Source organism: Anabrus simplex, chromosome 1 (genome assembly GCF_040414725.1).
Source record: "Anabrus simplex isolate iqAnaSimp1 chromosome 1, ASM4041472v1, whole genome shotgun sequence".
NCBI classification, from domain to species: Eukaryota; Metazoa; Arthropoda; class Insecta; order Orthoptera; family Tettigoniidae; genus Anabrus; species Anabrus simplex.
Genome location: NC_090265.1, coordinates 586451549 through 586474649, shown reverse-complemented (window position 1 = coordinate 586474649; position 23101 = coordinate 586451549). Strand labels below are relative to the sequence as shown.

Here is a 23101-nt window from a genome sequence, read left to right as displayed (position 1 = left end):
AAGAAGAAACATCTGCGAAGAAAAAGAACTATCCACATCGGTGGCAATCGTAACACTGCCGTAACCTGTAGGCTAACGGCACGCCAAACTCTCACACCGTAGGGAGTATATGCATTTCCGTCAGAGACCACCACCAGACAGAACTAGGATTTGTACAGCGACATTATTCAAATAACTGAAAATGTTCCAAAAACGCTGCCAGATGTCATATTACATCAGTAAGCAATTAAGTTCTCAGCACTAACCTAAAACGACAAATGCAGTGCGCACTCTACTGAATGTCCTTAGGAGCACTCGTCAACAGGTTAACAGAGTTCTTGAATTTGCTGATGTCTTCCTCACAGGCAATATTGACAACTGGTGAATTATCACTGTCTCATGAAGATTCAGCCATTCCTCGTCCAAAGATGCTTCACATTAGATGACTTACGAAGTTGACGACATTGAGCCAGAAGCCGCTTCCTGGTAGGGCAAATGCTATCATTGATATAAATTGGATTGTTGTAGGTTAATCCCAAGTCCAAAGTCGACAGATTCCTCTTCATGCGGGGGTCGATGACCTATACGTTAGGCCCTCTTAAACAAGCATTATCATCATCATCATCTTCATACGGCGTTTCCGCAGCAGTTCATCTTTATGTACTCTCCGAGAGAATGTGACAGTGATAGTATTACACGTGTAGTTAGGGTTACCTGACAGCTGATGGCGTGGATCAATGTCCTCTTCGTTAATATTTATGTCCAGAGATCTTCCCACAGCCTTCACTAAATGCACTGTATTTTCATTAGCTTGTGTTGGAATGCCTTGAATCTCTATTGTATTTACCCTGGAGTACTGTTCACAGTCTTCAATGTGCTGTTTTAGCTCCAGATTTTCCTTCTTGAGTTTTATGTTCTCATCCTTCAAACTCTTGATCATCCCCAGGGCCTCTTGTAACACCTTAATACATTCGTTGTTGTTGTGTGATACTGTGGTCCAACTTTTCATAGGCCCCTTTAAACAACAAGCAAGCAACTTTTCATGGCACACTTCTATGGATTTACCTAGATCACGCTCAACTTCTTTCTGAGAATTCTTGACTGATCCAATTCCCTGCTTCATATCCACAAGTTCATATTTTATTTCTCCAAAAGCTGTTTCTTAAGATTTCTGGGTCTTCTCCATGGTTATGATATTTGCCTGTATCTCACTTAGTTTACTCATCATCAATTTTATTGAGTAAAGAGTTCTATTACTACAACTCTCTCTTTCAGGTTGGTTACTGTCCACAGTGCCAGCAGTATCCCCCTCACACCCGATTTTTGGGAGACTGTTACTTTTGTCAGTGCAAATGTCACATTTCCAACAAGCAGCTGTACTTCCTAAACTGTCAATGTCCTCCTTTTGCAAATTTAGACACTTTGTATAAAGTGCTTTATCACATAAATCACACGTAATCCTGTTAGTTTTGTTCGACCTACTAGATGTTTTATTTTTACAGATATTGCACACATCCATTGTTAGATGGGGTTAATAGTCGCTGAGCTCCAAGAATATAGACTAGCAACACAAAGATGATGGAGCTTTACATATTTTATTATTCCTTGAGAGTGAAAGCAACTGGTTGTATGAAATCTCTTTGCACCCAACTTCATAGATGGCTACACTGGAAATATTTTAGCTTTCCTTGGGATTGACTGTCACTGGTTGTATAAATACCCTTTGCCCAGATTTCATTGTTGGCAACACTAACCCAATGTTTAATTTTTTTAAGTTATGACGAAAAACATGCGCTATTATAGTTCAGTATTTGACTTATAGTAAGCGGAGGCGGGGCAGGTTTTTCTTCGGGTACTCATTCTAGCAACACACTCCAATATCACTTCATTTCATCCGTCATTACCCCAGAGGAGTGCAACAGGCTTCGGCAGCCAGCACAATTCATATCCTCGCCGCTAGTCGGGGCTAGATTTGACTTAGAGCATACAAGATCAAATGAAATAATTATCGAAGATGAATCAGTATAACTTACAGTTTAAGACAACACCACTCTCACTCTTGTTTTGTCGATAAAACCATCACATTTTCATAATAATGCAGAGCTCACACAACACACATCTTACACTACCATGCTGATGTCGTTAGCTGGAGTCTGCCTCTCATTATCTCAGGTGCACATTGACCACAACTTGTCTCCTTGCCCCTAAACTGGTCTGGAATGTAGCAGGCCACACAATACCGACAGAAATAACTTCTCCAAGTACCATACGGTATTGTACCTAAGGTGAACACAAATCTCTTATTCCACCCCCACCCCCCTTCATTATAGACTGTTATGACTTTTAGCGTTCACTCTGGAAGCCTCTGTGAATTTACTAAACACGGAATCCTCTATCTGTATTTAGTTCTGTGGCCTCAATTAATTCTATAACAGATGGACGTGTTTTATTTTGCACATTTTGCAATGTTACATGCGAGTACCAAAAGGAAGTACAGAGTACACTTCCCAGCTGAATTCCTCTTTCCACACCAAACTGTTTCGTTTCCCCTATCTTTATCTTTACACAAACAATTTTTTGTTTTTTGTTTTTTGTACAAAGCTTTAAGCATTTGTACTTCTGTTCTATATACTTGATTTTTCCTAAGCCATTTGTTTCTCTTCCTTGTCATTCCATCTGGGTGTCTCCTTTTCTTCCTTTAATCCAATAATCTACCACAGGTGTCTTCTGCACATTTCACAAATCAATGTTAGAAATTTGATCATTCCTCTTTTATACTACTTGGGTGTTCATTTTCTTTTTCAGATTTTCTTGAAATTTTCCCCTTGTTTCCTTCTCCTTTAATTTCCATATCTATTTTATTCCTTTGTCTATCTTAACTTTACTATATTACGGAGTCTAAGTATAGCTAATACAATTTTATGATCTTCGTGCATAGCTATGATGTCTTCCAGCTGCCAGTGATTTTCCCTCTCCATTGCAATGGAATCAATTGTTTTAGTTTTTCTTTCTCCCCATCCAAACCTACTAATTTTTTCACTGTTCTTTCTGAACTATGTATTTCCGAAAATTAGAACATTTCTAACACACTGCCTGGAAAAAAAGAAATAAAGCACCTAAAGGGGAAGGAGGAAGCAAAATGAAACTTCATATGTTGAGAACGAATGCGATATTATTTTAGTGATTAGAAAGTAGAGTCAAACTTGCAAAGAACTTGGCAGTACGAGCCCAATTACCAGTATGACGCTTCAACCTCTCTGGCCTGGATGCATGCATTGATTTCGTTGGGAAGGGTGTCAAAGTCATTGTATCATCTCCTGAGGCAAGCTGGCTCACAACTGTTGTAAATGGTCCTTGATAGCCTGGATACCGGCACTGGAATGGAGTTGAAATCCGAGCTGCTCACACACGTTCTATTGGGTACAGATCTGCGGATCTTGCTGACCACGGGAGTACTTCAACATCACGCAAACAATTCAGAGAGACTTGCTGTGTGCGGACAAGCAATGTCCTGTTGAAAACTGGCACCACAATACTATCGCATGAGAGGTAACAAATGAGGACGCAGGATGTTCGTGAGGTACCATTGTGGCATCTGAGTTCCCTTAATCATTATCAGCCGTGACCTGAAGTCATACCCAATGGATCCCCACACCATAAAGAGATTTTGTACATATTCCTGCCATTCCTTCAATTTTTCTTTTGTGCCTGATAAGATATCACCATTCTTGTTAAGGACCACCCCACTACCCTTACTGTTGTATGCACCAGTTACTTGTTTCACTTTCTATTTGGTTGCATTCCTCGGAGAGTTGTTCTCTTGCATTCCTTATTTTCTTGTCGTATTAACTTCTGCAAAGTTTATTACATACATTACATTAATAAGGTATTGAACAGGAGAAAAAATAAAGGCTTATCAAAACCAAACCAAACCCCATGGCGCAACAATCTCGAAGGGCCATGGCCTACCAAGCGACCGCTGCTCAGCCCGAAGGCCTGCAGATTACGAGGTGTCGTGTGGTTAGCATGACGGATCCTCTCGGCCGTTATTCTTGGCTTTCTAGATCGGGAATAAAGGCTTATACTTTGCACAATTCTGCAAACGATTGGTAATTCACACAAACTTTGTTCTTAAAAGACCTTCTCCGGTCCATCTGCTTCAGAATTCCTTCTGTCATCCAGGGCTTGCTTTTCTTTTTCTCCAGCAACTTCTAATTTTACTTATCTCATTAATCGCAGATTTGATGTGATTCCACGAGCCTTCAACATCATTTACATTCACACGGTTTTGAACTTTGAAGTTTCATGCGTTGTACTGTCTGAACTTCATCGTTCATTGTTCGATCTTGAAGTTTTTGAATCACAATCCAACTAAAACTCCTCTTTAAATGGAATTTCCTCAGCCTGAGATTCATAGTAGCAAACAGCAGGTTATGGACTGAGTTGACTGTGATGTAATCAACTTGGTTCCTAACTCTGCTACCAGCATTTGAGGTCAACGTATAGAGGTGATGTGGATGTAGCTGTAAATATGTGTTTGCTATACTGTAATAAGGTCCTCCTCCTGGCATATCTAAACCATCGATCACCTCGCGATTGCTTGTTCTTTAGCCATGGTCACCAACTACATCAGTCCGTCAGCCATGGCCAACTTTAGCACTCAAATCGCCCATCACAATGTTTATCTCAGATGGTTCAATAATCAATGATCTGCATTTAGGGTGGTCGCCCATACCTAGCCTTTTTTAAAATATTTTCAACAAACTTGGAAATTTATCGAACATATCCCTTGATAATTCATTCCAATCCCTTACTCTTCATCCTATAAATGAATATTTGCCCCAATCTGACCTCTTGAACTCCAATCTTCATATTATGATCTTTCCTACTTTTAAAAGCTCCGCTCAAGCTTATTCTTCTACTTATGTCATTCTACGCCAACTCTCCGCTGACAGCTCAAAACATTCTGCATAATACTAATATAAATGGTCCGTTATTGGACATTATAAATTTTCCAGCTAATTCATTGCTGGTTGCCAGCGTTTCGCCCCAGTATGCTCACCAGTTGGTAAATAGCACACCTACCAAGTCACATGGCTAATGCATACCGTGGAGGTCACTGCACAGGGTACTTGGTGCCACAGGCAGTGCCAATGCACTATGAGACACTTCAGGTTCCCTATGGGAATCCATATCTATATCACATACCGCATTGTCTAGCATCTCATTTGATGTATGACCAGGGCTGTTTCAATTTTGGTGTAAAAATCTTCTACATCACATGTTGAAGCTTATACTTGGATGGTATTCACCACAATTCATCATGCATTAAGCTGTAGTAAACATACTCTACCTGATATTCGAACAAATATTTTCACAGATTTACTGATGCCTCTGTGTATAAGGAACTGACGCCATTGAGGTGGCGATGATCGTCATTACCGGAATAGTATACATGAAAACTGACTACACTCGTTCCTGAATGAGGCCAACACATTTCACTAATTATAATCTATCAGTTTCATGTCTGTATTGATACTTGGTATTACAATCACAAAGAATGGGTACAGTCCACCTAATCAATACTTTATTATGTCTTGTTACTATGCAGTACCGGTTTCGACCTTCACAGAGGTCATCCTCAGCTGGTCATGAGATCTAAAGCTAACTTAATATATAATTTAAAACATAACTAAATCTAATGAAGAATGTCACATGATATGAGTGATAATATTAAAATATACAATGTATAAAATATACATTGATATGATGAGTCTTCTGGTTTAAAAAACAAGCGTCGGTATTCTATGACATGTATATGTTACATAAAATTCTGGTGTACTGTTCGTGAGTAATAGATAATTTGGTGAAATACAATTTCTACACTTAAAATGTTTATAGTATTTTTGAGGTACACGTTGAAGTTTAGTTCATATTGGTGAATCGTTGCATACATTCATTGGTATGTTTGTACTAAGAATTCTAGAACATTCTAGGATATGGATGTTATAAAAACTAATAACATATAATACATTAAAATACAGTAGAAGTCCGTTATAGCAAGAATTTATAATGGCGAAAAAATTACTCGCTATAGCGGATTGTCGTTATATCAGATATTTTTGTAAAAGCCGGGAAAACCCCCATGCACATTAAAATCAGTATGATATAGCAATCAGTTTGTTCAAAACTTGCGTTTTCGTGGATAATATCCACACTAAGGTTACTTGTGTGTTTTTCGAAATCTGATACTACGTGAAAGCATGTGCTTAATTTCATTCTGAAAAATATATATTACCGCATTTCTCCAAATCCAAGACAACCCCTACTTTTTTTATCAAAAAATTTTAATCACGCTTAAAAAGTACTTTGTAAAATCATATAAATGTCTTTCTTATACACTACATTACGCATTTTAGACTATTTGTAGACGCCGAGCATTGGCTTTAGTTATGCCGTATTTTTTTTGCGGCCGTACAATTATGCTTTATTTCAGCGGGTTTAATAACCATTAACTTAAAATTGGCATCATAATATCAAAGGGAACTCGTTGAAAGTTTGCCGGCAATACACATTCCACGCGTCTCTACAATACGACGATCCATCAGGAGAATATTCTTGCTTACTATAAAACTGTCACTTTCACCCAGGCACTGTCCGCCTCCGTAGCGTAACGGTTAGTGTTATTAGCTGCCGTCCTCGGGGGCCCGGGTTCGATTCCCGGTACTGCCAGGAATTTAAAACTGGCAGGAGGGCTGGTATGTGGTTGAAATGGTACATGCAGCTCACCTCCAATGGGGGTGTGCCTGAAAAGAGCTGCACCACCTCAGGATGAGGACACGAGTTTACGTTTACGTTTTACCCAGGCACTACACTCACGTCTTGCTTGCTGGATTCGGCCAACTTCAGTGCCTAACGATGTACAAATAGGTCTTAATCGCGGACTTTGAAAGTCAACGAAATAGTTTATTGCGCCACGGTATGGCAATACTGCCCTTGCATTTTTGTGCACATACCTCACAATTTCATCTTCGACTTCTTTAAAGCGTCCTCGTTGCGGGCCACTGAATACATTTTTTATGCAGTACGCATTTTTAAGCTATCTTTGTCTTCACGGCAACGCCGAATATTGGCTTTAGTTAGGCCTATGCCGTATTTTCTTGCGGCTGCACAATTATTATACATTTCCGAGTGTTTAATAGCCGTTAACTTAAAATTGGCATCATAACATCGACGAGAACCCATTGAAAATTTGTCGGCAATACCTGTTCCACGTATCTTTACAATATGGCGATTCATCATGAAAATATTCCTGCTGTCTATAAAACTTAATTTTACTAAGCGCCGGGTACAGCAGACGCGTTATAACTCTGCTACTGAGTAGCCATGGCCTTTCTAAGAATTCAAAGTCTCGCATGTTTTAATACCATTCTGCAGATTTGAGAAATTTTTTTTTTAATTTTTTTTTTTTTAGAGGATAATAGAATGTCATTCTCTCTTCACTATTTCATTACACAAAGGCATTGTACAACCGGTCGCCGCGGCTAGCGATGTATGATAAAGAGGCGGTCGTTTGTCAACGAGTTTTTGGTGTGGGAGGGGGGTGATGAAGAAAAAAACAGCGTGGTTACTACGGTACCGTAGTTGCCAGTGGGGTTCATTACTATTAGGCCGCGAATGCAAAGCGAACTTTGCTTGATTTTTCACGAGATTCTCAGAAAAAAAAAGTTGTCTTGGATTCGGAGAAATACGGTATCACTCCATAGGCTTCTGTGGCAAACATTTCAGTTTACTTCTTCAAACGGCATCACCTAACTTAAACGTATATGTATCATGAAAACCTATTAGAAACACATATAGAGAAATGATAACCTCCTCGCTAAAATTGACATGGGAATAGCTTTCCGAAATTTAACTAGACGCGAAGAAATATAATTATCCTCTGAAATCAGTGATGTACACTGCATATCTTGAGGTGTATCACATTCTTACTTAATTTCAGTATACGGTATACCATTAAAATTAAGCGATCATTTACTTCAGACTTTATTTTTAACAAGTTAACAACTGCTATCAGCCGCGTTATTTACGCATTTATTACAAAAACTTATCCTCTTTCGTCTCAAATTTTCTTTAGAGAACAGCAGTCGACGGGTATTACTAATCGACTTCAATAACGCCTTCGAATGTTGACGAGAGAGCTCGCAAATGCACATAGATCGAAAATTATAACATACCGAAGATGATCGATCTCATTTTGTGGCAAACGTTTCAGATTTGTTATTCAAATAGCGTCACCTATCCTAACTTATCTGTATACTGTATGTATGATGAAAACATACTTGAAGTGCCAGTAGAGAAACTATAACCTTCTCGCTATAAATTGTCACGATGATAGCCTTTCCGTAATTTACGGTACGCGAGAAAATATAAACTAACCTCGTAATCAACGACGCACTCTGCCATATCTTGAGGTGTAGGCCTATCTCATTCTTACGTAATTGCGGTATTTAGCATTAAAATTAAGCGATCGTTTATACAGCGTTTATCTTTAACGAGTTAATAGCGGTTATCGGACACGTTACTTACGCATTTATTACGAAAACATGTTCTCTTCTTTCACTTTCCTTGCGTAAGAGAAGTTGACGGTTATTACTAATAGACTCCGACATTGCCTTCGAATGTCGATGAGAGAGCTCGCTGGTGGGCATAGCGAGAAAACGATTTGGTACCGAAGATGATCGATCACATGCAGTACAATGACTGTGTGCATAAATATCGGCAATGGAAAATATCGAGCGCGCAAAATCGCTCGTAATAACGGATGCATCAGTGATTGGGCTCTCGCTGTAACCGAAGGATAATACACAGTTCAATATAGGAATTTTGAAGGGACGGACAATAGTTAACGTTATAACGGCGTTCTCGTTATGTGCCGTACTTGCTATAGCGGACTTCTACTGTATGATAAAATGTTCACTGTATTCTTGCTGTATGCTTTTAAGTTATATTAATGTTGGTAAAGCATTATGTACGTTCACAGGCATGTTTGTACGAAGCATTCTAGAATGTTCAACGATGTGTACTGTTTACCTTGTAAGTTCATATAGTTATATTAAGAATGTTGGATGATTTACATTTTAAGATACAACGGAAATAACAGCCAAATTAAAGAAACACGTAGGGGCTTCATATGCCAAGGAGGTTCACAACAAATGGATTATCCTACAATGTTGACACACCCAAACAGTGCATAAATTACATTAATAATAAATAGTACAATACCTCCATGCATAGAATACTGATGAGGTGTAGGTGATGGTCCCACTGCAGGTGGTGGAAGTGGGTTCTCAGCAGGAAGCACAGGGTCTGCACCATACAGGAAGATAGCTCTTGTAGCCCACTCTGCAAGTTGAATGTTCTGAGTACTCTCCAGACAAGCCAGAATAAGACAAGTGGCACAAGCTTGATCTTCTCTCTGCTCCTTGAAATATGCCTTAATTGCTTTACTTTCTGGGCCTTGATTCTCTACTAGAAGCTGCCTTAACATGTCCACAGGTCTGAGTTTCATTAGAATTTCAACGCCCTGTAAATAATGACATACAAGATAATTTGGTATAATAAGTAATATATATATATATATATATATATATATATATATATATATATATATACATACAGGAAAAATATCATCTTCATTCAAGAAGCTTAGAGGTATATGAGACCAAAGGAAGTACCAGAAAAGTCTGTGTACCTGATGCATGACGTACATGACTAGACTATGGCACATGTAAAGAAAAGTGGTGGCATGACGAAATGTATACCAGCACAAGGAAGTTTGCACCAGGGATCATCACCGAATCCATATGTCTTTCTCCTAATAAAGGATGATATACCTGAGGGATTCAGAGACCTGGCACCCTGTTTGCAGATGATATCATCCTGTTGGTTAATAAAAAATAAAATAAAAAAAAGAGCAGAGGTACAAGAGACGTGGAGAAGATTGATGGAAGATGATGTTTGCCAGCTGATAAGATGGAAGAGGCTAACTACAACCATCTGAGGCCATATGAACAGACAAGACAAGAGGCAACTAACTTTTTCTTAATTACGAAGGTCGATCAAATATAAACAGGATTTTTGTTGGTGAGCATCAACAGTTGCTAGAACTGGACCGTGCTTATGCTATGCTTAGGCAGGACCAGTAGGAGTGGGGAGAACGTGCTGTTAGATATTTCCCACCGTTTCGTCAGTAACGCTCACGATGTTGGAGCAACAGATGCAGCCCTCCACTGCACAACTCATAATTATAAAATTTCTTGCTCGTGGAGGAGTTACAGCAGCGGAAATTTGCCAGAGATTGATTGCACAGTTTGGTGATCAAACAGGAAAACACGGAAAACCATCTTCAAGGCTGCTGACAGTGGGGTTTGAACCTACTATCTCCTGAATACTGGATACTGGCCGCACTTAAGCGACTGCAGCTATCGAGCTTGGTATAATACACTTGAGCACTAAAAAAGAAGCTAGAAAATTAGCCTTGTAACTGATTATCTAAAATACTGGTACATATATTGTGAAATGGATAACATTTGATAAACTCATGATAAAAAATGTCAAAGGAGCACTATCATTGGTCATATTAAAATAATGTAGTCTGAGATTAAAACTAGATCTTCTTCTTGGATAAAATTTAAAGTTCTAATAAAATGGTTCAATAAATTGTATACTATTTCTCCAAGGCAATAGTATGTAATTCTGTGAAATCACTTGTGTTCATGGTGCATGCAGTGGGAAGAGCCTAGCGGATACTTGGGTGGTACTTTTAGGAACGGAGTGAGTGGAAATCTTGCAAGCAGATTTTTTCCATTTCTCAGGCAAAGAGGGACAACACAAATCACACACAACCACCTTGTGCGGACTGGTGGCTATTTAGTGCTGCACAATGCACATCTTCTTGGTGACTGCAAGTGTTGTGGTTGATGACTGCTGCTTTCAAGGCGAACTGTTTTATATACATTCAATTTCCCTCTTTTCACTTCTATGATATATGGTGAAAACATTTGAAAACTCTATGGTTTCCTGCATTCAACAATACGAAGAGTAAGAAGTCCCTTGTAAATTTCACACCTAAAATCCTTATTGCTGAAGTATTGCATATCCAACTCTTTGTGCATAATAAATGCATTGATCACACTGCAGTCAACAAAATGAAAAACATAACCTCATCTACCATTTCTTACTTTTTCTGTCCAGTTCGTAGTCACCTTTCAGTCTGTCATAATTATCCACATTATTCATGTCATTGTTATAGTCCTTCAGACCTTGGGGAAAAGAAAGGGTTTTCCGACTGCCATCCTTTTCTTTCAACACTAGCCACTTCTGTTGGTGCGTGCCTTGAGGAAATTAAATTAACTGGCTTCTTGTCTTTTCACCTGTACACACAAGTACCACCATCACTCACAATTAAATCAAACACTCCCCTATTCATATTTTTATCGTCTTTAAGCTTTAGGAGCCCTTTTCTAATTGGATAGATTGATCTACATGTAAAAATTATTTTTTCTTTCAACAGCCTCAACAATTCATGTGAAGTAATATTACCCATGTTTGCAATATGATTTTTCCCTTCCATTCCACTCAACAAATCCAATACTACTCTCTGTCCAAGTCCTACCTTTAATTTCACCATGGCTTCATCAGTCACAACTTTACAGTGAGGCTTATAACAAGCAATAAAAGATGTGATAGGGAATAGATCAAAGGACTAATTTTATAGAGTTTGTCGTTCTCTGTACTCGACTGAACAGCATTATCATTCAGATGGAGATGACCGAGTAGAAAACTGAAGTGTTTCACAGGCATAAGTCTTGACACATGAACATCATGAAGATCTGGCTCAATCCCTGTAACTGGGTTTCCTAGCAATGCCCATATACAGATTTATCCCTAAGAACACACGTATTTCATTAGATGTGGTAGAGGCAAATGGTTTTCCCAACTGAGTACAATACAGATTGGTCTGCAACACAATATGATCAATAAGATCATCAGAAAAAAACTGTGAGAATAATATGTATGAGGTTGGTGAATCAATTTCTTTTATGTGATCATTTACACCTGCATTTTCTGTGAATGGTGGGACTGATAGGACACAGTTATTTTTGCTCCAGATTGGTGCGTGGAATAACGAACCAGGTACTGTTACTGAGGAAGCACTTCGTTCCTTTATACTTTCTTCATCACTCTCGCTCTCATTTATCACCATAGGAACTGAATTTACAGTGGGAATATCAGCAGAAATAAATGTACGATCAGAGTCATTGTCATCATAATCATCATCACTAATAACACTCTCTCCACCAGAAGGTATTTCTTCAGTCAGAGAATCCCCAATCTCCTTATCACTCAAACCATGTTTTTTTCCTGACATTCTTATCCGACTGTACAAATTTTCTGACCATGAGCAGATCACTGAAACCCAACGAAAGTTTATATAAGGTTATATAAGAAACTATGGTTCATGTTTGTGGGTTACTCTAGTCACGTCCTAGTTAGTGAACCATGGGCAACGGCTGAGTGGCCTAGTAAGTGGTTCTGAGAGTCGGGATACCAGTTGCTATGGAATGGAAGTGGGCATCTTGGACATATTCTGAGTCCTGGCCCTCCTTGTGCTCAGGCAGCTAGGACTATACAATCCACCGGTAGTCCATAACCCGTTAGAGGAGAGATCCTCACTTGGACTATGTGCAAGTAGGGTAGCATCCTGCTTCATGAATTTACCGAGCTCAGAACATTTTCAGCAAGCCTCGGACCTATGGGAGTAACGGAGTCCCACTCCCATTTGACAGGTGAGGGAGTCCTTGGAAACAACTTGGAGAACGAAATAGAATTCGATGGGGAGCTATGGGGCTTATGGAAGAAAGAAAGAAAGTAGAGCTGGCTGAGTCAGCAAAGAGGATGCATCTGAATGTGCTAGGAGTAAGTGATATACGGGGAAGGGAAGATAACAAGGAAGAGATAGGAGATTATAAAGTGTACTTGACGGGCGTTAGAAAGGGAAGGGCAGAGTCTGGGGTAGGGCTCTTTATCAGGAATACCATTGCACGCAACATAGTTTCTGTTAGGCACGTAAATGAGCGAAAGATGTGGGTAGATTTGTCAGTTGGAGGAATTAGGACTAGAATTGTGTCGGTGTATTCACTATGTGAGAGTGCAAATGAGGATGAAGTTGACAAGTTTTATGAAGCATTGAGTGACATCGTGGTCAGGGTCAACAGCAAGGATAGAATAGTGTTAATGGGCAATTTCAATGCAAGAGTTGGGAACAGAACTGAAGGATACGAAAGGGTGATTGGTAAATGTGGGGAAGATATGGAAGCTAATGGGAATGGGAAGCATTTGCTGGACTTCTGTGCTAGTGTGGGTTTAGCTGTTACGAATACATTCTTCAAGCATAAGGCTATTCACCGCTACACATGGGAGGCTAGGGGTACCAGATCCATAATAGACTATATCTTAACAGACTTTGAATTCAGGAAATCTGTTAGGAATGTACGAGTTTTCCGGGGATTTTTCGATGATACAGACCACTATCTGATCTGTAGTGAACTAAGTATCTCTAGGCCTAGGGTAGAGAAAGTGATATCTGTCTGCAAACGAATAAGGGTAGAAAATCTCCAGGACGAGGAAATTAGACAGAAGTACATGGATATGATTAGTGAGAAGTTTCGAACAGTAGACAGTAAGCAGGTTCAGGATATAGAAAGTGAATGAGTGGCATACAGGGATGCTGTAGTAGAAACAGCAAGGGAATGCCTAAGAACAACTGTGTGTGTAAAGATGGGAAAAGGCGAACAGCGTGGTGGAATGATGAAGTGAGAGCAGCTTGTAAACGTAGTAAAAAGAAGGCTTATCAGAAATGGCTCCAAACAAGGAACGAGGCAGACAGGGATTTGTATGTAGATGAAAAAAAAACAGAGCGAAACAAATAGTTGTTGAATACAAAAAGAAGTCATAGGAAAATTTTGGTAACCCTCTGGAATGGCTAGGTCAAGTAGGAGGGAAACCTTTCTGGACAGTAATAAAGAATCTTAGGAAGGGAGGGAAAAAGGAAATGAACAGTGTTTTGAGTAATTCAGGTGAACTCATAATAGATCCCAGGGAATCACTGGAGAGGTGGAGGGAATATTTTGAACATATTCTCAATGTAAAAGGAAATCATCCTAGTGGTGTTGTGAACAGCCATGCTTATGGGGAGGAGGAAAATGATGTTGGTGAAATTATGCTTGAAGAAGTGGAAAGGATGGTAAATAAACTCCATTGTCATAAGGCAGCAGGAATAGATGAAATTAGACCTGAAATGGTGAAGTATAGTGGGAAGGCACGGATGAAATGGCTTCACAGAGTAGTAAAATTAGCATGGAGTGTTGGTAAGGTACCTTCAGATTGGGCAAAAGCAGTAATTGCACCTATCTATAAGCAAGGGAACAGGAAGGATTACAACAACTAACGAGGTATCTCATTGATTAGTATACCAGGCAAAGTATTCACTGGCATCTTGGAAGGGAGGGTGCGATCAGTCGTTGAGAAGAAGTTGAATGAAAACCAGTGTGGTTTCAGACCACAGAGAATCGTCGCCATAAGACCTATCTGTGTCGGTGCGACGTAAAGCCCCTAGCAAAAAAAAAAAAAAAGACCACAGAGAGGCTGTCAGGATCAGATTTTCAGTATGCGCCAGGTAATTGAAAAATGCTACGAGAGGAATAGGCAGTTGTGTTTATGTTTCGTAGATCTAGAGAAAGCATATGACAGGGTACCGAGGGAAAAGATGTTCGCCATACTGGGAGACTATGGAATTAAAGGTAGATTATTAAAAGCAATCAAAGGCATTCTTATTATGGTTCCTAAAGATGTTAAGCTTATGAAAAAGCATTCGATTTTTCACGCATTACGTAACATCCTACCTTGCTATACGTCCCCACCGCATAGCCCTCCAGACCCGCCCCAACACCTCCCCCGTAGGCGTTTCCTCTCCAAGCCCCTCCTTTCCTTTCCTCCCCTCTCTCAACTACCTCTACCCACAAACCTGCTCCAGTTGTCAACTCCTTTCCATAGAGTAAGCTTCCTGGTGCGCTGTGGCAAGGTGAGTTCGCAGTCTTTAACTTTCTATACCTTTGCTTCATTTGACTTGCGCTTTACAGAACTCCATATTAAAATCAGCTTTCCGTTTTCTCTAGGTTCCCGATCCGCTTGAACTGAGGAATCTTGGTCCTACATATCATCCTGGGACATACATGTACACCAAAAACCCCTTCCGACGCACATAGTACAACTTTAAGATAAGAAAACCATGCCACCAACAGTGCTCATATTTTTCCTCAGTGCTGTATTTCTCTATGAATAAGATACTTATCAAGATTTGAACGTGTTCATAAAGTTTTATTATACCAAAGCACAACTTACAGAAAGTGCCTCAACTCATGTACCAAAGCAATACAAGACTATTACACCACCAACATGTAGCAATCCTCAGATATTTTATATGAAGTATTTTAAATGTATTATACGAATTTTACCTAGTATGTGTGTATTGTTGCTATATATGAATTTATTCTCTTGCTCGGTTTTACGTAAGGATGATGATGACATTGTAAACATTTCGAAACCGGTACTTTTATAATAATAAAAAATGTTGTACAGCTTTATATGTGTTGAAAAGGTGGATTCCATTATATTAGATTACTTTTGTGATTCCCAGTTCAATACGGAACGGCCACGAAGTTCTTAACTTTATATACTCACAAGGAACGTTGTAAACGGTAACGCGAGAAGAAAGATAACACCCGCCCAGTTCCACGTATGAAGCCAACAGGTATGAGAATCAGTGAAGAAACAGAGCTCAAAAAAATCTTCAGGGCTTATCAACAGTTACTTCCTGTTCTACAAGTCCAACAACACAAACATCAACATCGATTGCAGAGCCGAGTACGCCAACGTCTGGTTATAAATGCAAACAAACATTGGGGAAAGCTGTAAAGCGTTCGGAGCAGGCTTCACCAGTGAGCCTGCGGAAGGAACGGGTAGTTATTTCTGAGTGTAAAATTTTGTATAAGTTCATCTACGTCCAGCAAGCGCAGGAAGTCTTCACTTCCAAATCAAGAAGTTCTTAAATTTCTCAATCCGGATGATATCAGTTGGCCATCTCCTCGAGCAAGAGATTTTATTTCCGTAAAGGACAGTTTTCTATCAAAAAAACAAACAAACCAGAAACGATTCATGTGCGTCATCAATGCAAGATGCATACAAAACTTTTAAACCAGAATACCCACATCACAGTCGGTCTTATTTTTGTGGACTTCGACCAAAGTACATTTCTTTATGGCTTTACGTCGCACCGACACAGATATGTCTTATGGCGACGATGGGACAGGAAAGGTCTAGGACTGGGAAGGAAGCGGCCGTGACCTTAATTGAGGTACAGCCCCAGCATTTGCCTGGTATGAAAATGGGAAACCACGGAAAACCATCTTCAGGGCTGCCGACAGTGGGGTTCGAACCTACTATCTCCCGAATACTGGATACTGGCCGCACTTAAGCAACTGCAGCTACCGAGCTCGGTAAGTACATTTCTATGCACTATCAGGAACACATAATATTCATTATGTGGAGCCATTCAAAAAAATATATACAGTAGTTCAGACAAGAAAATATTATTCTGAAACTAGTACCAGACACTCTTTACATCCAGACTACAAGATCGAAGCAGATGACAAAAAATTAACCCCGTGACAGCTTCTGAAGTAGGTGAATTCGTACTTGGAAAATACAGCGATATTTTGTAAGCAATTTACGCAAGTGCAATGATGAAGCTGAACTGTTCTGTGAACTACCGACGAAAGAAGAGTGCTTTTTAAATGTAAGTGAAATCAAAATAAAATTACCTGTGACTCAGTTTACTCATGGGAAATGGTATTTTGATGAGTCTATACCAGAAGCAGAAGGAACAATTTTTTTTTTCCATTTTATTATACTTGATTCTTTCTGACCAAGGTTTCATTCGAACTGTAGGCTACTTAAGCGTTGAATGTTTAGTTATCTTTAAATATTTTACATCATTTCACATTCACTGTTATTAGTGTTAAATAAATACGTGACAATTCATAAAAACACATTATTAAGTAGGCTAAATATCCAGTATCTGTAGTTACATACTTTATTATTATTATTATTATTATTATTATTATTATTATTATTATTAGGAGGAATGAGGCTTGTAGTTTTATGTGACCGATAATATCAGTATCATAAGCAACAGGACCTCATGTTTTTATGCGAAATCCGAACCAATGGATGTGAATTTCACCTTCAAAATCACACATGGATTAACCGGGACTCAAACCCAACCCATCTTGATGGTTCCAAGCAGCTTGACTGCTGCGCCATCATGCCCCTTCTTTATTATTACTTACTGCGATATTAAATATACATTTTCTCATTCAGTGAACGTATTTGATGCGGAGTTCAAGATTTATTAGCCCCTCATGCCATGTCTAGATGTTATTATGCATAAATGTCAATTTGTTTAGATGGTAATTTCATATAAATGTTAAAATGAAATGTACAAACGTACACATGCGACGCCTGGAAAGAATTGGCCGAAAGGAAAAAGACCAGTGGGCAGACCCAGAGGACAACGGACTGATCTGGTGAAGAAGGATGTCAAGGAGAGACGACAAGATTGGAAGAAGGTTATGAGAGAACAGTGGTTAATGGACAAATATGGAGGGGGCTAGTATACTACACTCGGGCAACTGGAGATGGTTAATGATAATGATGATGACGACGAGTATTATGTCCAATGAATTTATGTTACTCATTACGTGAAGATAATATACCTAAACTATGAGGTCTCATTATATTTTAATAACTGCTGTTTACATAAATCCTAATGTGATAAATTCAGAAATGCAGCATGCAATATATTTAAAAAGAAATTCTGTCTTTCAACAGCCACAATTATCCAAAAAATGCTCCCAATCCTGATGTATTATATTCATACGTAAATCTCATAACATTTGCATAGATCACCTCAATATGATGGGCCTGGCATGGTTTCTACAGTACGGCATGTACATAACTCAAGTAGTGATTTAATAGAAAGCGATTATGCTGCCAACTCACATCACCAAAGTGAGCAGAAAGAGTCTGGTAATTTTTAAAAAATTGAAGCAATAAGAGAGAAGTGCATGGACAGTTGTATCAGGAAATAGGGGCTAGAGATGTATCGAAGGTACGGAGAGAAGACCAAACCTGTGCTGAACGTTACAATGTAAGAGCCTGTAATATCTGATATCTCTGAATACAGAAAACAGTAAAATAAAGCAAGTGTGATAAAATATACACTCAAGGCATCATATTATAATCCTACTTCACATGTTGAAAAATCTTACTTACCTGTGATGTGAGAATGATATATTTGCGTGGAGGCTCCATGTGTTGGCGAACAATTAGAGGAGGATCTGCTACCAGGCCTTGCTGCTGTTGAAGCTCTGGGTATTTCAAGCATGGCAACAAAGTACAGATTGCATTTGGCTTCACTTCCTCCATAGCCCAAACAGTGCCATCAAGAGTGACCATACTTTGCATCTCTGCCAAGAAGGGCCGGAATGGGTACGGATCAGCGCTCAGGCACCATAAAATATCCTTTTCTACCATATCAACTCTTGGAGTAGTAATAAGGACAACACTTCCTGAAAATAACATTGTATACATACATTTGAGGTTGGTTGCCCAATTGTACTTCCTCTTAAAACAATAATCATTACCATCACTTATACATACGATACGTATCTCAAACTTACTGGACTGGGACAGGGTCGGTAGACTGAAAAGTAGGCAATTCCAAGGAATAAATAAAAACATTCATTATATAAACAAACCAAACCCCACGGCACTACAGCCCTTGAAGGGCCTTGGCCAACCAAGCAACCGCTGCTCAGCTCGAAGGCCTGCAGATTACGAGGTGTCGTGTGGTCAGCACGATGGATCCTCTCAGCTGTTATTCTTGGCTGTCTAGACTGGGGCCCACTATCTTACCGCCAGACAGCTCCTCAATTCTAATCACGTAGGCTGAGTGGACCTCAAATCAGCCCTCACATCCAGGTAAAAATCCCTGATCTGGCCACGAATCGAACCCGGGGCCTCCGGGTAAGAGGCAAGCACGCTAGCTCTACACCACGGAGCCGGCTCATCATATAACACAAACAGAAAATAGTCTTACAGGAGCTAAAAATTAAATTTCATGTAACGCCGTGACTGCAATAACAGTAGAATTACATACTTAAAAAGCTATTCTTTCATGTGGTTAATGAAATGAACACAAAAAAGAGTATAGTTCTGTAGGCCTATAGGTCATTTCACTATGTTTGATGAATGACTAACATGTACAGTATTATAAAAATTAAATTACCGAAATTAATTCACTTGAAAATGTCTAAATTAATGCGCTACTTAGACATGTCAAATTAGACATTTTTGATTTTGAGATGCATCCCTCAATTTTTTTATCAACATCATACCCGTGAGAGTTGCCGATGGGTGCTACTCGATGCATTTCTGTGAGGCCTCGAACATTTCCTTGGCCCCAGAGTGACTAAACTTTTAGTTTCTTTCTTTATCATCATCATCATTGCCTGTACGGTCTTCATTAACATCAGTCTAGAGAACAGCAGTAGGCTAAATAATGAGTCAATTATTAAGCTCTTTGCTGGTGACCGCCTGCACAGTGGTCGCTCACATAATATATATATTTTTGCTATTTGCTTTACGTCGCACCGACACAGATAGGTCTTATGGCGACGATGGGACAGGAAAGGTCTAGGAATGGGAAGGAAGCGGCCGTGGCCTTAACTAAGGCACAGCTCCAGCATTTGCCTGGCGTGAAAATGGGAAAGCACGGAAAACCATCTTCAGGGCTGCCGACAGCTATTATATTACCCCGAACGTTCATGACTTCCCTCAAACTCTCCATTATCTGAACTTTCATATCTTCCATCATCTGTTCCTGATCTTCCATAACAACAAATACAGAAATAAGTACGCTGGCTGTTCAACGCAGCCAAGATACCCCACACGGCCATGGAAAGAATTCATTTTAATAAAATGAAACTCACAACTTTGCAACAGTTGCCTTATTTAAATTTAATTACTGTGGCTTGTATCACACATAATTTAATGAAAGAAAATTCTGAAGTTATAATAAAGTGATACGGATAATATCTAAAATTTATTTTGCTTCCATATAATTAATTATTCAACATGCTAAAGCATAAATCCTGAATGTAATTCAACAGTATCACTTCCAAAATTTATAGCTGTGACATGGATTAAAATTTAATAAAGCCTTAAATATCGGCTTCCTTAAATGCACTGTGACTGTTATTACTATTAACTAAGTAGTTATGCCCCTCGTTAAACGTAATAAATTTTAGCACTCTCATGAACCATAATTTGTCTAACTGTGGCTCAGCGCTAGTCTTCAACTGGCTTGTATTATTTATAATATGGTTTAGGCCTCAACATTATTTCGCATTATTTTTTTTGTGATATACTCCCTCATCGTTATTGTGACATTGACTTCCTCATCAAAATTTCCTCATCAAGTGACTTAAGCCTCACCTTGATGCAGCATTTAACTAGTTGGTAGGGTTTAGAAGCGATCATAACTACTTCAAAAATGAGGAGCAAAAATGTGCTTACTAAAATATTTATTTAATGCAAATCACGATAATTTATTTATTAAACAGGGGCCGATGACCTAGATGTTAGGCCCCTTTAAACAACAAGCATCATCATCATTATTTATTAAATAGGCAAGAAAAATCACTTAAAATATTCACAACATTCTTTTAAATGCAGTCACAATGCATAACGTGAGTGGTAAAGTTTTACTGATATTGTTTATAATTGTCCTTCAAAGAATGAAAATATAGCATTTGTGGACAACAAAAACTAGAAAATTAAAATAATCCTGAAAATTAGGCACCATTGATCCAAACAATAACAGAGTTAATCCACACAATCCGTGAAAAATCTGACCTTCAACAAGTAGAATTCCAGATTTAAATTTAATTAACTTTATCCACCAGTAGACTATCCTATTTGATATTGGAACACCTCCCAAATGCATCCTTAATCGAACCAAATCGACTATCAGTTGCTTTTGATAGGTTGCAAAATATTACTTGAAAGCATGGTGTTCATTACAAGTTAACAGCAACTGTCACAATCAAAAATAAAATTCCACCATGTATTGTCATATCGTGAATCCCATAGGTTACAGAGGAATCTCGAAGCTGAACATGCATCACCTCCTACAGATGTTCAGAAGGAAACAACACCACTTGATCCGATGGGATCTTATGTTACATCGTTCTGAAGGAACAAAACTGCGAAATGCAGGAAAACGTTAATTCATTACGCATTTAGAGGAAATGCCAAACACTAAAGTTAAAGAAAAGTGATAAATCACTTGAAAATGTTCTTACTAAACCAACTTTCAGGTTATGAAAGAACAAGTCCACAATATAAACAAACACAAGGAGATCTCTACAATTTTCTATAATTACGACTACAATTACAAATCTGTCTACCTACACATGTCCCATTAAACTAAACTACAAGTGATTGGTAGATCAACGTCTAACATAATGTGATTAACAAAAAATGAAAATAAGATTTATTAACAGCTGATGAATCTAAATCGCATTTGTAGAGAAATTCCTACAAAAATCAACTTAACGTCCACACGGCATTATCATCATATATCGGACACCCGAACAATAAATCTTAAAGTAAAGAAAAAGTACATAGAAAATGAAAGTTCATCGAACTTGAACACGCGTGGCTAAGCAGTAATGATCAGTCTCCATTAGCCAGGTTTCCATGTGGGACAACCCTTACATTCACACTGCTACGGATGCAACACTATTATAGGAGCACCTTCTGGCTAGTAAGAATTATGCCGAAACATGGCCTGAATAGTACCTGCTACTATCTTTCACGTTCATATCCACTACTGCAAACACTAACATCGTTCAAGTCGATGCGCAAAAATGCCAACCTATGACTTGACTATGTACAGACAACGCCCTAATCCTGTAGTTGAGCCCATGTTTCAGTGTCTACTCATCCTTACGTTACATATACACACGCAACTTCCTATATCTATTGTTGAGCCAATGTTGTGGTATCTACACATCATTCATACAGCCAGGCAAAATCGAAACTTTTAACACAAAGTCCAGATATTTAAATCTGATCCTCATTGAAACTCTAACAGACGTGAAATTCGCTACAAAAATTAACTCGAAGCTGGAAATATTTCTGTGTCTATTTCCTACAATAAAGCATGAAATAAAAATTAAACAACATGTCTAAATAATTTAATATATTCCTCAATACATGCAGTGAAGTTCGCTAAATAAATAAATAAATGAACTCAACTCTCGCTTGATATTACATAATGTCACTGAAAACAATAATCACTACCATCACGACATTCACGGCACAACTCGAGTGTGAGGCTCCAACTGACCTTCCATGTTAACACTCCAAACAGGTATCACCGCGAACTGTCCAGTGAAGTAACTTCCCATCAATCTATGCAAGCTAAACTCTCATTCCTATAAATTCATTTTTCACACCCACAATGTTTCCAGTCAGCGATATTTTCATCTTGTAAAATACAATTCAATTTACAATAATCAAGTATTTTCTCGACCATGTGTCAGAATGTATTTTGTTCATGAGGTTGGCTATCACAAAATGCACTTTGCTGGTATCAAATAGAACCATCACTTAGACTTACTGCCATTACCAATGGTCTTACATAAAATAGTAATCATGGGAGAACATCAACTTGTATTTAAAATAGGAGTTACAACACACACACTTGGATTTGACAACGTTTATATTCATCAATCGTTCTGGATTGTTACAGGACATCATTCCTCTTATACAGCCTGTCTCAGAAATATTACATCCCAACCTACACACGTCATAAAAATTCCTCTCCGTCGAAATACAGGGCCTCTTATCCTCGGCATCATGCTTATGCTTC

At 38.8% G+C, this 23101-nt stretch overlaps 1 protein-coding gene across 2 annotated transcripts in view; it reads right to left on the bottom strand.

Annotated features, from left to right (window-relative positions):
* Nup154 (nuclear pore complex protein Nup154) overlaps nucleotides 1–23101 on the bottom strand; it is a 324740-nt gene that overhangs the window by 229619 nt on the left and 72020 nt on the right. For both annotated transcript variants that reach the window (XM_067144924.2, XM_067144923.2), the window contains exons 9-10: nucleotides 18436–18731; nucleotides 9265–9565 (exon numbers count right to left, since the gene is read on the bottom strand). In XM_067144924.2, coding sequence (XP_067001025.2) covers nucleotides 9265–9565; nucleotides 18436–18731 — 597 coding nt within the window. The remainder of the gene's footprint in view (nucleotides 1–9264; nucleotides 9566–18435; nucleotides 18732–23101) is intronic.